Source organism: Dermacentor variabilis, chromosome 3, assembly GCF_050947875.1.
Source record: "Dermacentor variabilis isolate Ectoservices chromosome 3, ASM5094787v1, whole genome shotgun sequence".
NCBI lineage: Eukaryota > Metazoa > Arthropoda > Arachnida > Ixodida > Ixodidae > Dermacentor > Dermacentor variabilis.
Window position 1 is genome coordinate 80,104,751 of NC_134570.1, and position 18,278 is coordinate 80,123,028.

Consider the following 18,278-nt stretch of genomic DNA (forward strand, 5'->3'; position numbering starts at 1 on the left):
GCTGGTTCCCCATACCGCACTGCTCCTGGAGGGGGGGGGGGGGGGGGGGTCAGCCTACTGCAAGCGTCTTGAAAATTAAAAAAGGCGCGGCCATTGTGCCATATGCGTGGACCGAGAAATAGTGCTGTAGGAACCTTAGCGAATATGTGTCTTAGCTTAAGAGAGAGAGAGATAGCAAAGAGAGGAAAGGCAGGGAGGTCAAGCAGACGAGAGTCCCGGTTTAAGTATATATATATATATATATATATATATATATATATATAAAGAACTTGAGTGGTGCTACAAGGTAAACAGAACAAGTATTTAATTTCGACAGTTTCGATCGGTGGACCGATCTTCATCAGGGTTTACAAAAAAATGGCAGTTCGGCCCTGGTAGTGAAGACACCAGACCGGGTGCCCGGTCGTTCTTACATACATCAAACCGAGAGGAACAGTTGTGACAGTGATTGATTTTCAGCGCCTTGGCAGATTTACAGCGGCCTTTGGCAGCTATGCAGGGCAAGAGGAAGGCGGAGTCACATGTATGTAGAGCAAGGAGGTCAGTGAGGGAAAAAAGAGGAAAAAGAAAGAAAACGGAAAGAAACAGAGAAAAAAAACACAGGAGGAGGGAGACGTAAGACGGAGAGGGAGGGGGGCGGGAAGTAGCGGCAGCTAGGTTCCCGTGCACCCGAGGCAAGGAGGGAGAAAGCGGTCGTTCCGCAGCACCAGTGCGTGGGCTGCCGTTGTTGCGGGAGAGAGGGCAAGTTCAATCGGGTGGCGGGGGGCACAATAGAGAAGGGGCCCAGAATGAAGACAGAAGAGCGGCAACTTTTAGAAAGACACACAGTGTCACAGTACACATATACAAGGCACGGCCCGTTCCGGCAACTTTGTGGTCCAGCTACGGTGCGAAAAAAAAAAAATAAAAAATAAAAAAATATATAGTTCCAAAAAAAAATATATGCATGGGATTCGCAAAGCAGGTGCGCCCATGGGCTTAGATTTAGGGAGTCGAGTTAAATAGCCTCCTTGTGGTCCAGTTTTTGAACGTTTAACAGACAACTGACATCAAGTCAGCACGTGCGTATTTAAAGAAGGGCAATAGGTCACTCAGAATGACCACTTCAGTGGCCAGTGGCAGGGTCCAGGAAACTGAATTTATTGTTTTCCGCTCGCCCCCTTGAGGCGCATGCGGAGGGGTGGGCAAGCAGTGAATAAGCGTCTCAATTTTAGAGTACAGAGCATGTATTCGCGTTTACCACGCACTTTCACGGCAAGTCCCGGAGGCACGTCAGCCGCCCCGGACTCTCATTAATTCCTTTAGTGTAGGTTCCAAATTTATGGATGAAAAAAGATTCTCTCTGTTCGCGTGCACGGGTGTGTTGGAAACCAGACTGCAAGAGCACAACGCTCACGCGTTCAAAGGAGTGATCTGGCAGCCGAACGTGCCTGGAGAAGGGTAAATTGGGGAGACTTTTCACATGTGCGCGGTGATTGTTAAACCGCAGGCGGAAAGGAGTCTCTGTTTGGCCGATATATTCCTGCTTACACACCTCGCATCGAATTTTGTACACGACGTTACTGGAATCACAGTCAAGATTTTCGGTAATTTTGTATACGAAGGGCGAGTTCGATGCTTCAGCCGTGTCTGCTGTTGTCATGTGACGGCATACCTTGCAACGAGGTTTCCCACACGGTCGACAGCCCTTGGGCGTGTTTGACTTCTGTGTCCTCGCCCTGACTAACAAATCCCTTAAATTTTTGTTTCTTCTATACACAACCCGAGGCGGCTGCTTGAAGATAGTAGCGAGTCGGATGCTCTGTTTCATGATATTAAAATGGCGGGTGAGAATGGCATTGACCCGCGGAGCACCGGTGGTGTATGTGAGGACCAAGTTTGGATCTGATTGTGTATTGGTATTGCTAACCTTTTCTCCCATTATCTGTGCTCGATCTAAACTGCGGGCGCGTTCAATGGCATCGTCTACTATTTTTGGAGGATATTTTTGGCGTATGAGAGCAGATTTCAGTTCCTCCGCGTGTCGCTCAAATTGCGCAGATTCGGAACAGATTCTTCTGTATCTGTGGGCCTGGGAGTAGGGAATGCCTGTTTTGCAGTGATGGGGGTGACTACTATAAAAATGCAAATATTGCTGACGATCTGTCGGCTTTCTGTATAGGGACGTGGAAATGCGACCGCCACTCAGTGACAGAGTGACGTCGAGGAAGGGAATACTATTTTGGGAGAAGTTGTACGTAAAGCTGATTGACGGGTGCAGAGAATTGAAATTGGAAATGAAGTCTAAGAGACTTTGTTCACTGCCGACAGTGAACAAAGTCTCTTAGACTTCATTTCCAATTTCAATTCTCTGCACCCGTCAATCAGCTTTACGTACAACTTCTCCCAAAATAGTATTCCCTTCCTCGACGTCACTCTGTCACTGAGTGGCGGTCGCATTTCCACGTCCCTATACAGAAAGCCGACAGATCGTCAGCAATATTTGCATTTTTATAGTAGTCACCCCCATCACTGCAAAACAGGCATTCCCTACTCCCAGGCCCACAGATACAGAAGAATCTGTTCCGAATCTGCGCAATTTGAGCGACACGCGGAGGAACTGAAATCTGCTCTCATACGCCAAAAATATCCTCCAAAAATAGTAGACGATGCCATTGAACGCGCCCGCAGTTTAGATCGAGCACAGATAATGGGAGAAAAGGTTAGCAATACCAATACACAATCAGATCCAAACTTGGTCCTCACATACACCACCGGTGCTCCGCGGGTCAATGCCATTCTCACCCGCCATTTTAATATCATGAAACAGAGCATCCGACTCGCTACTATCTTCAAGCAGCCGCCTCGGGTTGTGTATAGAAGAAACAAAAATTTAAGGGATTTGTTAGTCAGGGCGAGGACACAGAAGTCAAACACGCCCAAGGGCTGTCGACCGTGTGGGAAACCTCGTTGCAAGGTATGCCGTCACATGACAACAGCAGACACGGCTGAAGCATCGAACTCGCCCTTCGTATACAAAATTACCGAAAATCTTGACTGTGATTCCAGTAACGTCGTGTACAAAATTCGATGCGAGGTGTGTAAGCAGGAATATATCGGCCAAACAGAGACTCCTTTCCGCCTGCGGTTTAACAATCACCGCGCACATGTGAAAAGTCTCCCCAATTTACCCTTCTCCAGGCACGTTCGGCTGCCAGATCACTCCTTTGAACGCGTGAGCGTTGTGCTCTTGCAGTCTGGTTTCCAACACACCCGTGCACGCGAACAGAGAGAATCTTTTTTCATCCATAAATTTGGAACCTACACTAAAGGAATTAATGAGAGTCCGGGGCGGCTGACGTGCCTCCGGGACTTGCCGTGAAAGTGCGTGGTAAACGCGAATACATGCTCTGTACTCTAAAATTGAGACGCTTATTCACTGCTTGCCCACCCCTCCGCATGCGCCTCAAGGGGGCGAGCGGAAAACAATAAATTCAGTTTCCTGGACCCTGCCACTGGCCACTGAAGTGGTCATTCTGAGTGACCTATTGCCCTTCTTTAAATACGCACGTGCTGACTTGATGTCAGTTGTCTGTTAAACGTTCAAAAACTGGACCACAAGGAGGCTATTTAACTCGACTCCCTAAATCTAAGCCCATGGGCGCACCTGCTTTGCGAATCCCATGCATATATTTTTTTTTGGAACTATATATTTTTTTATTTTTTATTTTTTTTTTTCGCACCGTAGCTGGACCACAAAGTTGCCGGAACGGGCCGTGCCTTGTATATGTGTACTGTGACACTGTGTGTCTTTCTAAAAGTTGCCGCTCTTCTGTCTTCATTCTGGGCCCCTTCTCTATTGTGCCCCCCGCCACCCGATTGAACTTGCCCTCTCTCCCGCAACAACGGCAGCCCACGCACTGGTGCTGCGGAACGACCGCTTTCTCCCTCCTTGCCTCGGGTGCACGGGAACCTAGCTGCCGCTACTTCCCGCCCCCCTCCCTCTCCGTCTTACGTCTCCCTCCTCCTGTGTTTTTTTTCTCTGTTTCTTTCCGTTTTCTTTCTTTTTCCTCTTTTTTCCCTCACTGACCTCCTTGCTCTACATACATGTGACTCCGCCTTCCTCTTGCCCTGCATAGCTGCCAAAGGCCGCTGTAAATCTGCCAAGGCGCTGAAAATCAATCACTGTCACAACTGTTCCTCTCGGTTTGATGTATGTAAGAACGACCGGGCACCCGGTCTGGTGTCTTCACTACCAGGGCCGAACTGCCATTTTTTTGTAAACCCTGATGAAGATCGGTCCACCGATCGAAACTGTCGAAATTAAATACTTGTTCTGTTTACCTTGTAGCACCACTCAAGTTCTTTACGTTTGAAAGGTAGCCTGAAGAATCCCTCTTTGCCTACCACATATATATATATATATATATATATATATATATATATATATATATATAAGAAGCCAACCAACAATGACACCAAGGACAACGTAGCGGAAATCACTCGTATGTTTTAATTGAGTTAAAGAAATGAAAAGGTAATGGTTAATATATGCATGTTACCACGTGATACCGACGCGGCACCCGAAAAGAGCGCGGTCGGTGCACCATTTAGAGACGACACTTTCAACGAGAATGCGTATAACATTTCATTGCTCTGCATAAATTATTCATGATGATCACGCCGGTTTCAAAACCTTTACGCCAGCATAGAATTAGGATATTACCTAGTGTCACATTTGGAGTTGTTCGTATTGCACAACTTCCCACGCTGATGGGACCAGCGATGCACTTTGAGGACACGCGTCAGTAAATGCGTCAAACTAAAACTCACTAACGCAGAAATACCGCAAGACCTATGAACACCTGGCAACGATGGACGTGACACATTTGAATGGTGTGTTCCGTCAACCGAGGAATAAATATCGCGCAGGAACTCCTCTGGGAGTTGAGTTTCCCATAAGTGCACCCTAAGTAACGGTTTGCCACTTTCTTCTACCGTAACAAGCAAAGTAGAAATCCGAGCAACGTGTTGTGATTTGCAACGCGTTCGGGTGCAGACAGGCGCACGCACAGATCGTGGGCACAAGCCGCGGAAATGAGCGAATGTAACCGAAGGTACTGCGACAACAACTATACGGTATACAGTAACCGCTGGTTCGCGGCGGTGCAGAAAATGAGCTATCACAATGTTCGATGAGAGCAACATAAAAAAAGAAGTTGATTCATCATGCAGGTTGCATAATGTTAAATTTGGTGCCCCAAAGTTGGTACATACAGGAGGCTTTGCACAGACACACACACACACAAAAACATAACACAAAAACATACACCATAGTCTTAGCATACCAACTATCCCCGCACAAGCACTTCTAAATTTCGTGTACATATAGATTATTCTCGTTTGCAGTGTTATTTACTTTACGAGTACGTAGGTGCGCCTCCACAATTATTTTCCGGTAAAGTTTCAGTACTGAAACACTGCTGAGCGTAGTTGCCTGCGGCCTCGTCATTGCTGTGCGCGCACGCCTAGCATGATGTCTCTTCCAATTAAAACTGAACTCGGAACTTCGGTTCGCAGTGGTTTTTTTTCTTTTTCTCACGTTGGTTCCAGTGCATTTTCGTTTTAACGAAAGTTCGGACATAAACACATGGCCGGCCTGGATCACGTGACGCTTGTGACCCCTTTATTTCATTTTATTTAAATATACGAGGGAGCCCAATTTCCCAATGTTTCACCAATCAGTTCGAAAAGGCGACCTAGTTTGCTTGAACTAGCCGCCCACGAGAAAAAAAGAAAAGAAACAGAAACTTCCCATCAAGGACGACCTTGCAGGTTCAACAATAAGCCCGCGGGGTGCCGTTCAGTAAACATGGACTTGGCTGCGCAGGTTAGTAGCGGTCACCTCAGGGTGCAGTATTCCCCTCGCGGGCGGAACCAGAACAAAAGAGAGAGAGAAAGAGAGAGAGAATGGGTTTTAGCAAAAAAAAAATATATGATGCTGCCAGCCTCCTGCACGTTACTTCGCATAGAGAAAGGGATCAAGCACAAAAAAGACGAGGAGTAGGACGGATAAAAGAGAAAAAGTTTGGCAAAAAGTTTACGAGCGCGTACAAATTTCTTTCTAATGTGAGCTTGCCCGGTCGTATCCTTTGGATGCTTATAGAATTAACGCTGGCCGTCCCTCTCGCGCACATTCACGCGCGCACCTGAAATTCACACTCCTTGGTCTCGGTACAATGTTCAAGAAAACGATATTTTCAAAAACGGAAAAGTCACGTAATGGCGGATCCCATGACCTGACTTCAAAGTAGTTTAAATGCGATTAGCATTCGCTCAATATCTGATGTCGACGCCACTTTGAAGTCGGCGTTCGCTTTATGAAGCCTTTGTACGTGCGAATTATCGGACGACATATAGTAAGAGCGCCTTCTCGGACGCGCACGCTTTTTTAATATGTAAACCCTTCGCTTTAACACAGCGGCGTTCTATATTGAGCTTAACCACGTGCGCCGCACTTTCTTCGGGCACGGAAATATTCATGAGCAGAGCTCCAATCGCTGGCTTCATCACAGAATGTGCGTAAATTCGCCTCTTCCGTATAGATAACCTTTCCAACAGGCGCCTTGTCTGTCTGCGCCTGCGCATTAACCTAAAACCGCTCAAAGTTTTTGAAAATTGATCGTCCCTATACGATCGTCCCATTATGCTTTTCTGAAAGGAGCATAAGCTACGCTTATGAACATAAGTGATAGTAAACGAATCGGAGCACCTTACGCAGTAACAACATATATAACGTCGTGTTGAAATGGTTTCTACCTACTTTTTTGCTGCTATTCCTCCACTTTTGTTTTGTTCTTAGTATTCCCCTTCGTTAAGGGCTGGCCCCGCAAAGTCACAGCCCCTTACTGTACTGGTCACTACGCCTTTTGGTTCACTGCAGTATGGATAGGTGGATACCAGTTCCTAGTTCAGATTTTGATGCAAAGTATCTTCTAATGTCCTCTAACAACATCCATGTGCAGGCTAGCAACATGTATGAAATAAATAAACTAAATATATCGGTCGTTTTCTTTTAGCGAACGCCGAGCTAAGAGATGCTAATTGTCCTCCTCCGTGCGACGCAAGCACGCAATACCAACTACCGGACAACTATCGATACCAACTACCAACACGTGCGGCAGTATTCTCCAGCCGCATCTTTGGTTAGCAACGACGTTCTGCCGCAGAAAAGACGCTCGCGGAATTGAATCCGGGATGCGGCGACCGCAGAAGGGGTCATCGCAGGATCAACCACTCAAGGGATCCAGAAGTCACAGGTGTACAAGGGCACCTTCCAGCAGACCTGTCAACTAGGCAACACGTTATTCGTTCGTTAATTCATCACAGTAGCAATAAGTAATCCCCATGAGAACTTTTTCCAGTACGCCAAGCATACCATGTTTCCACTCTAGCTGGCATTTGTTTAAGGTAATAACACCTGTTGCTTTATATATTGGTTTATGTCTGCTATTGCAGCTACTTAGCAGCGGAGTTTTTTCTCACTTATATTTAGTTTTACTTCACCCAAGAGTTCGAAGATAAACGGAATTTACCGCTTGTGTAACGATCATTAGCATGCATCCACCCACTACACTATCATGACCCTTGTGTTGTATTATCCCCTGTGTTGACCAGTCAATCAATCAATCAATCAATCAATCAATCAATCAATCAATCAATCAATCAATCAATCAATCAATCAATCAATCAATCAATCAATCGGCACCGTCTTGGGTCGGGGCCGATTCAGCGATGGACGCGTAAACTGGTGCATAACCTTCCCACACCATGCTCTTCAGTGACACAGGAAAGTACGTAACAGAACACAGCAGACACAGGAATCGTTCAGTGCGCGTGGGAAACACAAGAGGATGAGACAGTCTTAAAGAATCGCAGAACGATCCTGATGTAGGTACGGGTGCCACTTGACTGATTCGGTCTGCCTCTAACTGGAAATACGTTGAAGAAGTGACAAAGCAAAAATTGTTGCAGATCCAACGCCCATACTGCAATCTCATGCGAAGCGAAGCTTTCCCGAAGCGGTTAAACAAACGGTACAAACTTTGCCATTCAAGTCCTGCGTCTCAGGCGTAAAGAAACACTAGCCCGCGCTGTCGCGCACTGTGCTACGCAATGCGGCAATCATATATACACATATACCAACGAGCAGGTTCGCGTCGATATATATATATATATATATATATATATATATATATATATATATATATATATATATATATACACACACACACGACGGAAGCTAACGTGAGACTGTGGCCTAATGGTTAGAGCACTGGCTGCTGTGCTACGTTACCGAGGTTCGATCGCACGAACAGGCACGTAACATTTACTTTTCTCTTCAAGTGCGAGCTATCCGGCAAGACAGTTACAGGACCCAGCAGCCATGGTCAGGAAAGAGTACGAGATTCTATTATATATATATATATATATATATATATATATATATATATATATATATATATATATATATAATAGGAAAGGAAAGACAGGGATGTTAAGTAGGGTGGACCGCTCGCGACCTTCTACTGGTGTAATGGAAAGCCGTAGACAGAGCAAGGTGAGCAAAAAGAAAAAAAAAACACAACGAAAAAAAAAGCAATACGATAAAGTCATGCTCTAGTATGCGTAGTGGCGAATTTCAAAAGTGCTTCAAAAAGAAAAAGTTAAGTGTCCTCGTACAAACTATCTGTACATTTTTTTTTCGACTGCGAAATAAAGAAAGCGCTTTTTCTTAGAACGCCAAACGTGTGAATGAATCTTCGGGACCTGAAGTGTGCAAAAACAGGCGTCGCCCGCGTTTTGTTGTGGCAAAACCATGACCGGATACGTGTTTGAAGTGTCTGAGGGGCGGTGTGGTGTTGCGTTGAGGATTGTAATGTGCCCACGCAGGCTGCTACAATACTGCTGCGGTCATTCGTCGTCGAAGCAGATCACGTCTCTGCGGAAACACTCAGTTTGAATGAAATGAACTGGTCTCGAAGCGTTGAGAAGGGCGCCTTACGTTATTGCTGCGAGCTGCGTGCGGGCCACTATAGTGGCGCTCCCATTATCCGGAGCGAAAAAGTCTCGTTGGCTAAGGGCGTTTTCTTCGAGCGTGTTTTTTTCCCATGATTGAGGTCTGGCTGAGACGAGGAAGGACACGCACGAATTTGAACAACCTTATATAGAACAAGAACTACAAGTGGGCTCCGGTCCCATGCTGTATCTACTGCAAAGCCAGTTGGCTCTGCCGGGAAAGAAGTCTCCCTGTTTTGTAGGACAGCCTGCCAAGGCGATCGGGCTCTGCAGTCGGGCTTCCGGTTGTATTGTTTCCCGTGTCAACAGGTAGAGAAAAAGAAACTGTTCTCTAATGCTCGTGAAGAAGAAGAAAAAGAATGTCGGCTCGGTAAAACGATTACGAATAAAGGACAGGAATCGGGAAGGGAAAGGACAGGAACGGGTTACGTTGATTTCTTCCCTGTGCGTTGCGGTCAGTCGCATCTAACGTAGCCTACGTTTTCATTTGTCAACCGTTAGCGACAAAATTATTACGACAGCCTCTCACACGCGCCCATTCGCAGCAGATACTGCTACCGCAAAGGCCCCAACTATACGTGTTCGAAGTCTCTGGACTTATTCTCGTTTTCCTGCACGTCACCAGATTATTCAAGGCGCACTGAAGATGTCTCAAGTGGAGGCAGCTTGCCAGGCTGTACCAGCGCAACGGTGGCGCGAGCGGGAATGCTTAATGCCTACCTTTCCGAGGAAGTGCCTCCGGTAGGTAGTGGCGATCTCTCGGTTGTTGATCTTGGCCGGCGTGAAGTGTCCCGGAACGAAGACGCTGTCGAAGACGTCCGAGGGCGAGGCACAGTCCACGCCGTCCACCCAGTAGCCTCCGGCCACCGGGAGCACCACCATCGGGTAGCTGCCCTGCTTTCGCATGATCTGGCAGTGGATCGAACGGACAAGTTCAAGCGTACCTTCAGCGCGTCAGGCTCAACTTGGCCAGCGCGAACTACTTGAAGTGCAAAAAAAAAAAAAAAAAAGATGAATTGACAGACTCGCCAATGTGCTCTTTGTGTAGCACTATTAAGCCATTTTTCATTCTTCCCCTACGATTACAATGGCTGACCGCGATGTGTGTGATGAGTGTGGTCGCGAGGATACCCTTGAACACCTTTTCTGCGGCTGCCGTCGATACAGCGTGTGTGTGTGTGTGTGTGTGTGTGTGTGTGTGTGTGTGTGTGTGTGTGTGTGTGTGTGTGTGTGTGTGTGTGTGTGTGTGTATATATATATATATATATATATATATATATATATATATATATATATATATATATATATATATATAGAGAGAGAGAGAGAGAGAGAGAGAGAGAGAGAGAGAGAGAGAGAGAGCGAGACGATCGCCCGTGACTTCGCTTGCTCGCCTTGACGACAGATAACTTGTTGGTGCAAACCATATTGGAACGCTGTGCCTCACCACTCGTCGTAGCAGAGGGTGACGAAGGTGTTTCTGCTACACTTTAAATGCTACAGACTCGCACGAAAGACTTCATGCTTACTCGTGTTCCTGTGCTGTAATAGTGTGCTCGGTATCATTTTTTTTTCTTTCTGCTTGCCCGCTCCCAAGTGTACGGTAGCGAACCGTTTTCATGGTTGTGGTTGACCTGCCCACATTCTCCCTTTCTCTCACCTCTCTCTCTCTCTCTCTCTTATTCTCTCTCTCAGCTATGACTGCTGTGCATGTGTTTGCACAGAGGATTGCCTTCGCTGTACTCGTCTTCGAGAGTACTGCTTTTAGCCGTTTGTGAGTGATGTGTAAACGATACGTGTCCGTTGCTGCCAGACCACTGCAGGACGAATTCCAAAGAAACACAGACCGAAGCAGCACAGTGATTTCGCGGGAGGGGCTTCTGTCGCATTCTCGACCTCAGGCTTATTACGCCGACTCGATTAAGTAATACACATATGAAAGTATGAGGGTAGCTGTTTCGCTTGGAGTGCCGTCAAGAGGCAACCGGCAGTTAAATCGGTGAGCTTTTTGAGTTCTAACAGTGCTTCATATTCCTACATTCTAGTTTTCTTTTATTTCCGGATGACTAGTACCCTCAACATACGCATTGTAGGCTTGCACCGAAGATAGAGCAACTGCACCCGACATTTGACCTCAACTCGGAAATTCCGCGGGCTGCCATTTGAGTTGTTTACGCGGATTAAATACCAGTATCCGGATTCGCCGTGTAAATATTTGCGCACAGAAAGAAAGCTGACTTTCTGCGACGTGTATTTGAGATCAGTGTAAATGTTGTATCGCAAGCAAACAAACTGATAGCATACGAAATGATATTGGCGCAAACTTTAGCGCGCCTTTTCACTCCGGCAGAGCATGTATGCAGCACATGAAACCACGACAACGTTGTTTTTTTCTACAAGAGAAAATGCTGGCCTTTCGAGAGCCTCGCGCCCCGTCGTGAGGTCGAAAGGAGTCGGATAAAGAACGACTAACACGCCATAACCTATCGGGAAAGAAATTCACCTGTGAAATGTACGGCTTTGTAAACATTTTTTCAATACTCATGAAATAACGTTTCTTTTTTCTGCAAACAAGATGAGGTTGCGTCAAGCAGTAACTGCAGCTTCGCAGTGGGAGATGAGCGTGTAGTCGTGACTCGTGCAGAAACGCCATCGCGCTTTCTTTCTTTCTTTCTTTCTTTATTATTCTTGTTTTTCCTTTTCCTTTCGTATGCAGGTCACGTGGACCAACGCTAGCCACTTTCGATCATAACGCTGTCATGTCACAGCTGCGACCGCCATCTCTTTATGGATCTATTTTGCAACCTTACGCAGAGTATATATATTCGTCGAGTGTCCAGTTTTCAAACGACAGCAATTCCTCCTCTTTATGTTGGTTGTCAAAATAACGTCACTTTGAAGTTAGTGCTTGATAAAGAAAGACCCAAATGTGCATTGAAGAAGTTACGCCAAACGTAACAATGTTCAATGACATCAGATGTTCATCGGGAAGATTGCACTTACTTCGTGCGCGGTGCACACTTTACAACCAATTACTGAGGAGTTACTAATGCTCGATAACCCTTTATATTTCCCCCTCATGTTGTGTTTGTGTTTTCCCTAATGTTGATCAAGTGTGTTCACATACAGTCGTCATCAATGTAACAGGGAACAGCGAATTTCTTTATTTTTAAACGTTAATAACTCGTGATGCGTGTGTCAAAACCTATAGGAACTTGATACATAAGAATGAGTTTTCCTGTACTACTTTTAGTGTAATTGAAAACTTGTGCGGAGGGCGCGTGTGTTTAGTTCCTGTGTTTGAAAAAAAAAAGTTTAGTCGTTTCCTTTCATACCGATGGCGACCGTACACCGCTGAGCAACCGTTAAAAGGGAACGCTTATAAAAGGAACGGGGCGAGTGCTCCACTTGGCGCACGTGCGGAACTCATCGAGGCTGACGCATTTTTTTTTTTTTTTCGTAACGTGCAGCTGCCCCGCTCCCTACTTTCCACTCGTGCGAGCTCGCACGTCATCATTGGCAGCGCAGCACATCGTACACCTCAAAAGCATAATTTCGGCACTCCTAATAACCCGATGAAATGCACAGCCTTTGTCAAGTGTCTCGAAGTCGGGGCACGACTGACAAGATCTGTCGCCTAGTCCTGCACTGCGTTCTTACAGCAACGTTTAGTAGGGTGCCTCGATGCGATTTCTCTCCTTCGCTTTGTTGGGGAGGAGGAAGAGGAGCGCATTGAGGCACCCAAGCCTTTCGGCGTTCGGAACCTCAGCAAGTTCGATAACGCTGTTCCCCGTGTTCCCTGAAGCTCAAAGAAAACGAAAGCGCGTCTATACTAAAGAAAAATGTAACCACCCTTTGGGACGTGTCCTGTCCCCGAACAATGATCACATGTCTCGCTTGCGTTTCCTCGCTACCTTCCTGTAAAGAATGCTACGTCACGTTGATAACGCATACGGCGTTCCTGACCTGGAAGTGTAGCTGTCGCGCTGCGTTATTATTATGATTTGATGTGAAAACACTCATACAATGCACAGAGAGGGAAACAGGGAAGGAGCGGGCTGGCAACTGCCACCGAGAGAGGTGCAAAGCCCACCTGCTGTTTAGGAAAGAAACGAAAGTACGCGTTAAAGAAAGGAATAAGAAAAACACGCAATAAAGATAACGAGTATTGTTTGGGGATAGGATTAAGCCTCAAAGCGCTCAGACTTTTCTTAGAGTGTAGGCGCCAAGTATACGCAGTTCGACGATAATTACGTAACGTGAACTATGACTTCGGAGATCTTGATAAAGACTGTAAGGGGACACGCTGCTCATTTATCAGCCACATGGAAGAAAGGCAGCGCGAATGGCTACTCGCACAAAGTGCTGCTTACCTCTTCTAGCTTTTCTTGGTCTTGAGTTTGCCTCTGCAAAAAAAGAAAAGATAGGAACAATGTGGTATTGTATATTTCAAGGCAGTAACTTCTACAAATGGCGACGTCTTTCAGTGCCACTTAAGGGAAAGTCGCGAGGAAAAAAAAAAAGCTTTTGCGCGTGTATCAAATTGCCATGTAATCTAGATTAGCTTGACGCCAACCATGAGGTTGTTTTGACGCTTAACACGGCGGTAAAGCCAGGCTTTCAGCAATCTATTTTATTACGGTTTAGCCGAATTCCTATTGCTCTAAGCAAAATAACGCCAGAAAGAATAACAAAGGAAGTTATCCCGTAATTTTTACGTTTCACTATCTTGAGGAAAACGTAACCAAAGGGAAACAACTTGCATGCCCGGACGTCGAGCTTCTATCTTTTGACGGGTAGTTAATCAACAAGTTGTTTAGACGGCAGGCGTCGATCCTAAGCGTACGGACGGTAGAAATCAGTGCACAAACCTAAGAGCCCTTTTATTTACAAAAAGCTTCGTGGTCGAGGTAATACTCGAGAGATATTTGCTAAGTGTAATTTGACAGTACCATCGACAACGAACACATGATGAAGCGAATTGAATGGGTGTCGCCAAGTTTTTTTGCGCTATCGTCAGTTTTCAATACACACGTTTTTTTTTTTCTCTATAAATATGTATGTTGCGTCAAGACAAGCATTATAAACATTCTGTTGCGTCACCGCCACAGAATGTTGTCGCCATCCACAAAGCGAGACCAGCGGAGATGTGTACAAACACCGGCTTTATATAGACACAAAGCGACCCACTCCCCCTCCCTCTTCCCGCCCCCAAAAGAAAGCTACCAGCTCGAGCAATACGATGGTGCAAGTTTTTCTTTGTCGCAACCTAGAAACTGCGGTCAAAGCGGTCACAAAGCAATGAAACTATATATATCCATTGCTTGCGTTCAAATTTGAGACAAACATAAAATGTTGTAGCAGTAACTGGCTGTTTATTGAGCTAGATAAAATAAATAAAAGAAAAGGAAGGGGGATTAATTTCTGCTGGCCGCACTGTAAGCGTCAAGTGCAGTGGCGGACAGCTGAACGGCAGTCAGCAATGGCGGAGATGGGCGTAGAGGAATAAAGAAAAAGGACAGGGAGAGATGATAACAGAGAGGATACAGTGAGGAAGGAAACTATACCCACGAGAACAGCAATCTTTATAGTGAAGTTCACTATGAATGACTTTTTTTTACGGCTTCAATAAAAACGCTTTTTTTTTTTTGCTGGTGCTGCTGCTGCTGCTGCTGCTTCTGCTGAAACAACCTGATTTTCTAATTACGCTCTTAAAGTTCTCTTCAGTAACAAGTTTCCTTCGGTTTCCTTTTTGTACATTGACGGATGCGCGGTGACCCGTATACAGCGGAAATGAGATCGCCCATAGCTCGTTTCTGCCTTGTTGCAAAAGGAACCTACATGGCGGCAACGTCTGTAGACGGATGAAGGATATACAAACCGTCCGTACAGGCACTACCGATTGCTTTGCAATGCATCGGCGACTATCTACATCATAGCGGGTCGCCTATAATAACCACAATATGATAAATAATTAAATAAATAAACAAATCAATAAAGAAATAAGACAACAGCAGAATATCGCAGCATATCGGCGTTCCCATAGTACATTGACCTTATCAGTCGCTTGCACGTGAGGTTATACCGATGCACATCGTGCGGTTTCTGTGACCCTTTCTCTTGGGCACATCTGTTGCCGTCGTCTTTATCTAGCTTTTTTCGAGCCTTTTTACTTTATCAGCATTTCTCAGCCTTTATCATCATCTCTGCCTATATCATCATTTCTCTGCCTTTATATTATCAGCATTTCTTCTGTTCTGCCCCAGGCGAAGATGGGACCTAGAAGCACTTGTGCTAATCGGTCTCTATGCCTTTGTGTGTTTTATTCTTTCAGATCTTACATTTATCGTTTGTTTTTTATGCATAAGAATCTTTCGAGCTTCGCAAGACACCGAAAGCAGAAGGTACAAAGACACAAAATAACTTTTCAATTGCTCTACTGATGACAGCGCCGAAGAATTTGGAAAATCATAAAAAAGCAGGTTGGGGCAACTTGTGTTAGAGTCGGGCGGCCAAGACAGCTAATGGATGGGACACACCTGAGAACTAAGGAAGCAACTGCGACTGTTTTACACGACAGTATAAGTGAATGTCCCATCTTTAAGTGTTGTACAACTTCCCGTTAGACCATGCTTACTTCGATGGAGTCCAACTGCATTAACTGCATATACGCGCCAGTGCTGGGTACGAAAGCTTTCTCATAACAGAGACAAAATACGAGACAAACTTCCGCAAGAACTCGCTGTAGGTTTTGCCTTTGCTCATAAAGTTTACGAAGGAAATCCGTTGTCGCCGCCACGACGCATATTTCTGACTGTGTAATGCTGGTGTGACAACCTGGGACTACCACTCAGTACTTGGTCTTAACGTGTATTGGTCGGCCCAATCGATCCAGTAGACCAAGTTGTGTATTAGTCGTTTTCCTTACCATAATAATAATAATAATATTTGGGGTTTTACGTGCCAAAACCACTTTCTGATTATGAGGCACGCCGTAGTGGAGGACTCCGGAAATTTTGACCACCTGGGGTTCTTTAACGTGCACCTAAATCTAAGCACACGGGTGTTTTCGCATTTCGCCCCCATCGAAATGCGGCCGCCGTGGCCGGGATTCGATCCCGCGACCTCGTGCTCAGCAGCCCAACACCATCGCCACTGAGCAACTACGGCGGGTTTTTCCTTACCATAAGTAAAGCATATTATGCAGGCGCATATACGTGCATATAGATATAGCAGCAATATTAGCAGCAGTGTGGGCACCACTCATGCGTCGCGCTCCTTAAAGCTATTCAAAAGCGGTGCCAAACGTGCCCAAATAAACACGCTGTTAACACTATCCAATTTATGCTTGACAAAGAACTATACAGCGGGACAGCACCAAGATATAACGCATATCGCATACAAACCTGCACGTGGCGTTTTGTGCGCCTTTCATACGCTTCTTTCTATTTAAAAACTTTTCTTTGTGTCTTTGCGCAGAAACGTTTCAGTCGGCGTACACTAACCAATGATTCTCTTTAACGGCTTAACCTGCCACATACTTGTCTACGAAAAAAAAAAAAGTTCTTGTGCCTTTCTTTGAATTTTGCGAAGCTCAAGCCGACTATACATCTCTCCGCGCTTCTCTTTGAATAAAATTTCGCTGGAAAATTACCTTCATTCAGCGGGTCGTTTTCCAGCGTCATATTCTAAATTAAGACTTTTCATATATGCTTCCGCCTGTTGGAGCTTGGGTTTCGACGGAACTGTTTAGTACATGGTATACCCACGCTTTTTCGGAACGTCATCTCATCCGGGCTATTTTCCGCGACATAAGGAGAAAGGTATTCAAGTTATATGTAGCACGCGAAAGTGACATTAGGGACCAGAAGTGGCCGTCATGGGGGAACTAAGGAGAAGAGGAAGTTTTAATACAATGTGATAATATACGAAGGCGAGATCACTGAACATAAAATAAGACCCTATAAATATTCGTACATTTCTGCGCCTAACATTCAAGTCTTTCCTTACCGAGCCCGAGAAAATCAATGAAATATGTCAACAGTTCTACAACACTTTGTTAAACATTGCCATTGAGACTCTTCCACAGCTATCCCCGTGCAGCGTATGAAATGTAGACTGAACTTTTGATGAGATTTGACAATTTCCGGCGCACTTGGAGAATCTATAAAAGTAAAACTGACAGAAGGTACCGTTGAAACTACAGCCTCCAGTGATCCTAGCTAGCACTTCGCCAATCAAATATATCGCACAGTTTGCGCTTTGGTGGACTCGGATACATAATGCGAATGATAGCAGCGGTGAACACAGTTTCTGCCAGGTTGTATAATTTGCCGCACTGAGGTCTTCGTTGATTTAACGATGCATCAAACATGGGCGCCTGCTCCGACGTTCGCGTTGTTTTAATTGTTGTGTTCGACTAATATCAAGCGCAACATTTTTTTCTTCCCTCGCAGTGGGTTGCTTTTATCCATCAGCGTTTCGACATGTACGACATATTTTTGCAAATGCTTGGGGTAACGTAAATTTCACCCTCGCACACAAGACCAAACAGTCCATATACAGAACGATGAACCGCTGGAGCTTGACTAGCGGTCTGGTCTCTTACTTTTTGAGCACGTCAATGTGAACGCCCTTACTCAATATTGTAGAATACTGCAAAACGGTGCGCCTTACTACGCAGTACTGTACAAATACTATACAAAGCACGCGAAGGCTCCAACATCAGTTCAAGGTGAACGACCACAGGCGCGCCTACTTACAGAGAATATCTGACGGAGCGCAATAATCGAATGTGAGGAGCCTTGTGGATGTTCCCGAACCTGACAACTACTGCATCAGAAGCCTGGAGAGTGCAGAAAGAAATTCATCGGGGCGTTTTCTGCGAAAATTACAGGAAACGCTTCTTGCACAATATTGTAGTCGAAGTGACGCAGCTGTTTGCATTCAGATGCATCAGCTCACCAAGGAAACAATTAACGACCAAGGGAGATGAGCACCGGCAGAGAAGCATGCGCATGGTCGGCAGGCACGATGACGACGAAGAATAGCATTTGACGAACCAGGTTAATTGCACTTGATATTGGTTTATAGACAATGCACGCTTGCGCCGTTGTCACATGGGAGGAGGACTTTGCACCCGTAGGCACCGCGTCCCAGAGCCTTACATGCACTCATCTACCCAGCATCATTCGGTACACTGAGCCCGGCACACCTCACCA

The 18,278-nt window shown here is 45.7% G+C and overlaps 1 protein-coding gene across 5 annotated transcripts in view; it reads right to left on the minus strand.

Moving 5' to 3' along the window:
* Window positions 1–18,278, minus strand: part of RapGAP1 (Rap GTPase activating protein 1) — a 314,819-nt gene that overhangs the window by 55,457 nt on the left and 241,084 nt on the right. For all 5 annotated transcript variants that reach the window (XM_075685746.1, XM_075685745.1, XM_075685748.1 and 2 more), the window contains 2 exons: window positions 13,431–13,463; window positions 9,778–9,966 (listed from right to left, as the gene is read on the minus strand). In XM_075685746.1, coding sequence (XP_075541861.1) covers window positions 9,778–9,966; window positions 13,431–13,463 — 222 coding nt within the window. The remainder of the gene's footprint in view (window positions 1–9,777; window positions 9,967–13,430; window positions 13,464–18,278) is intronic.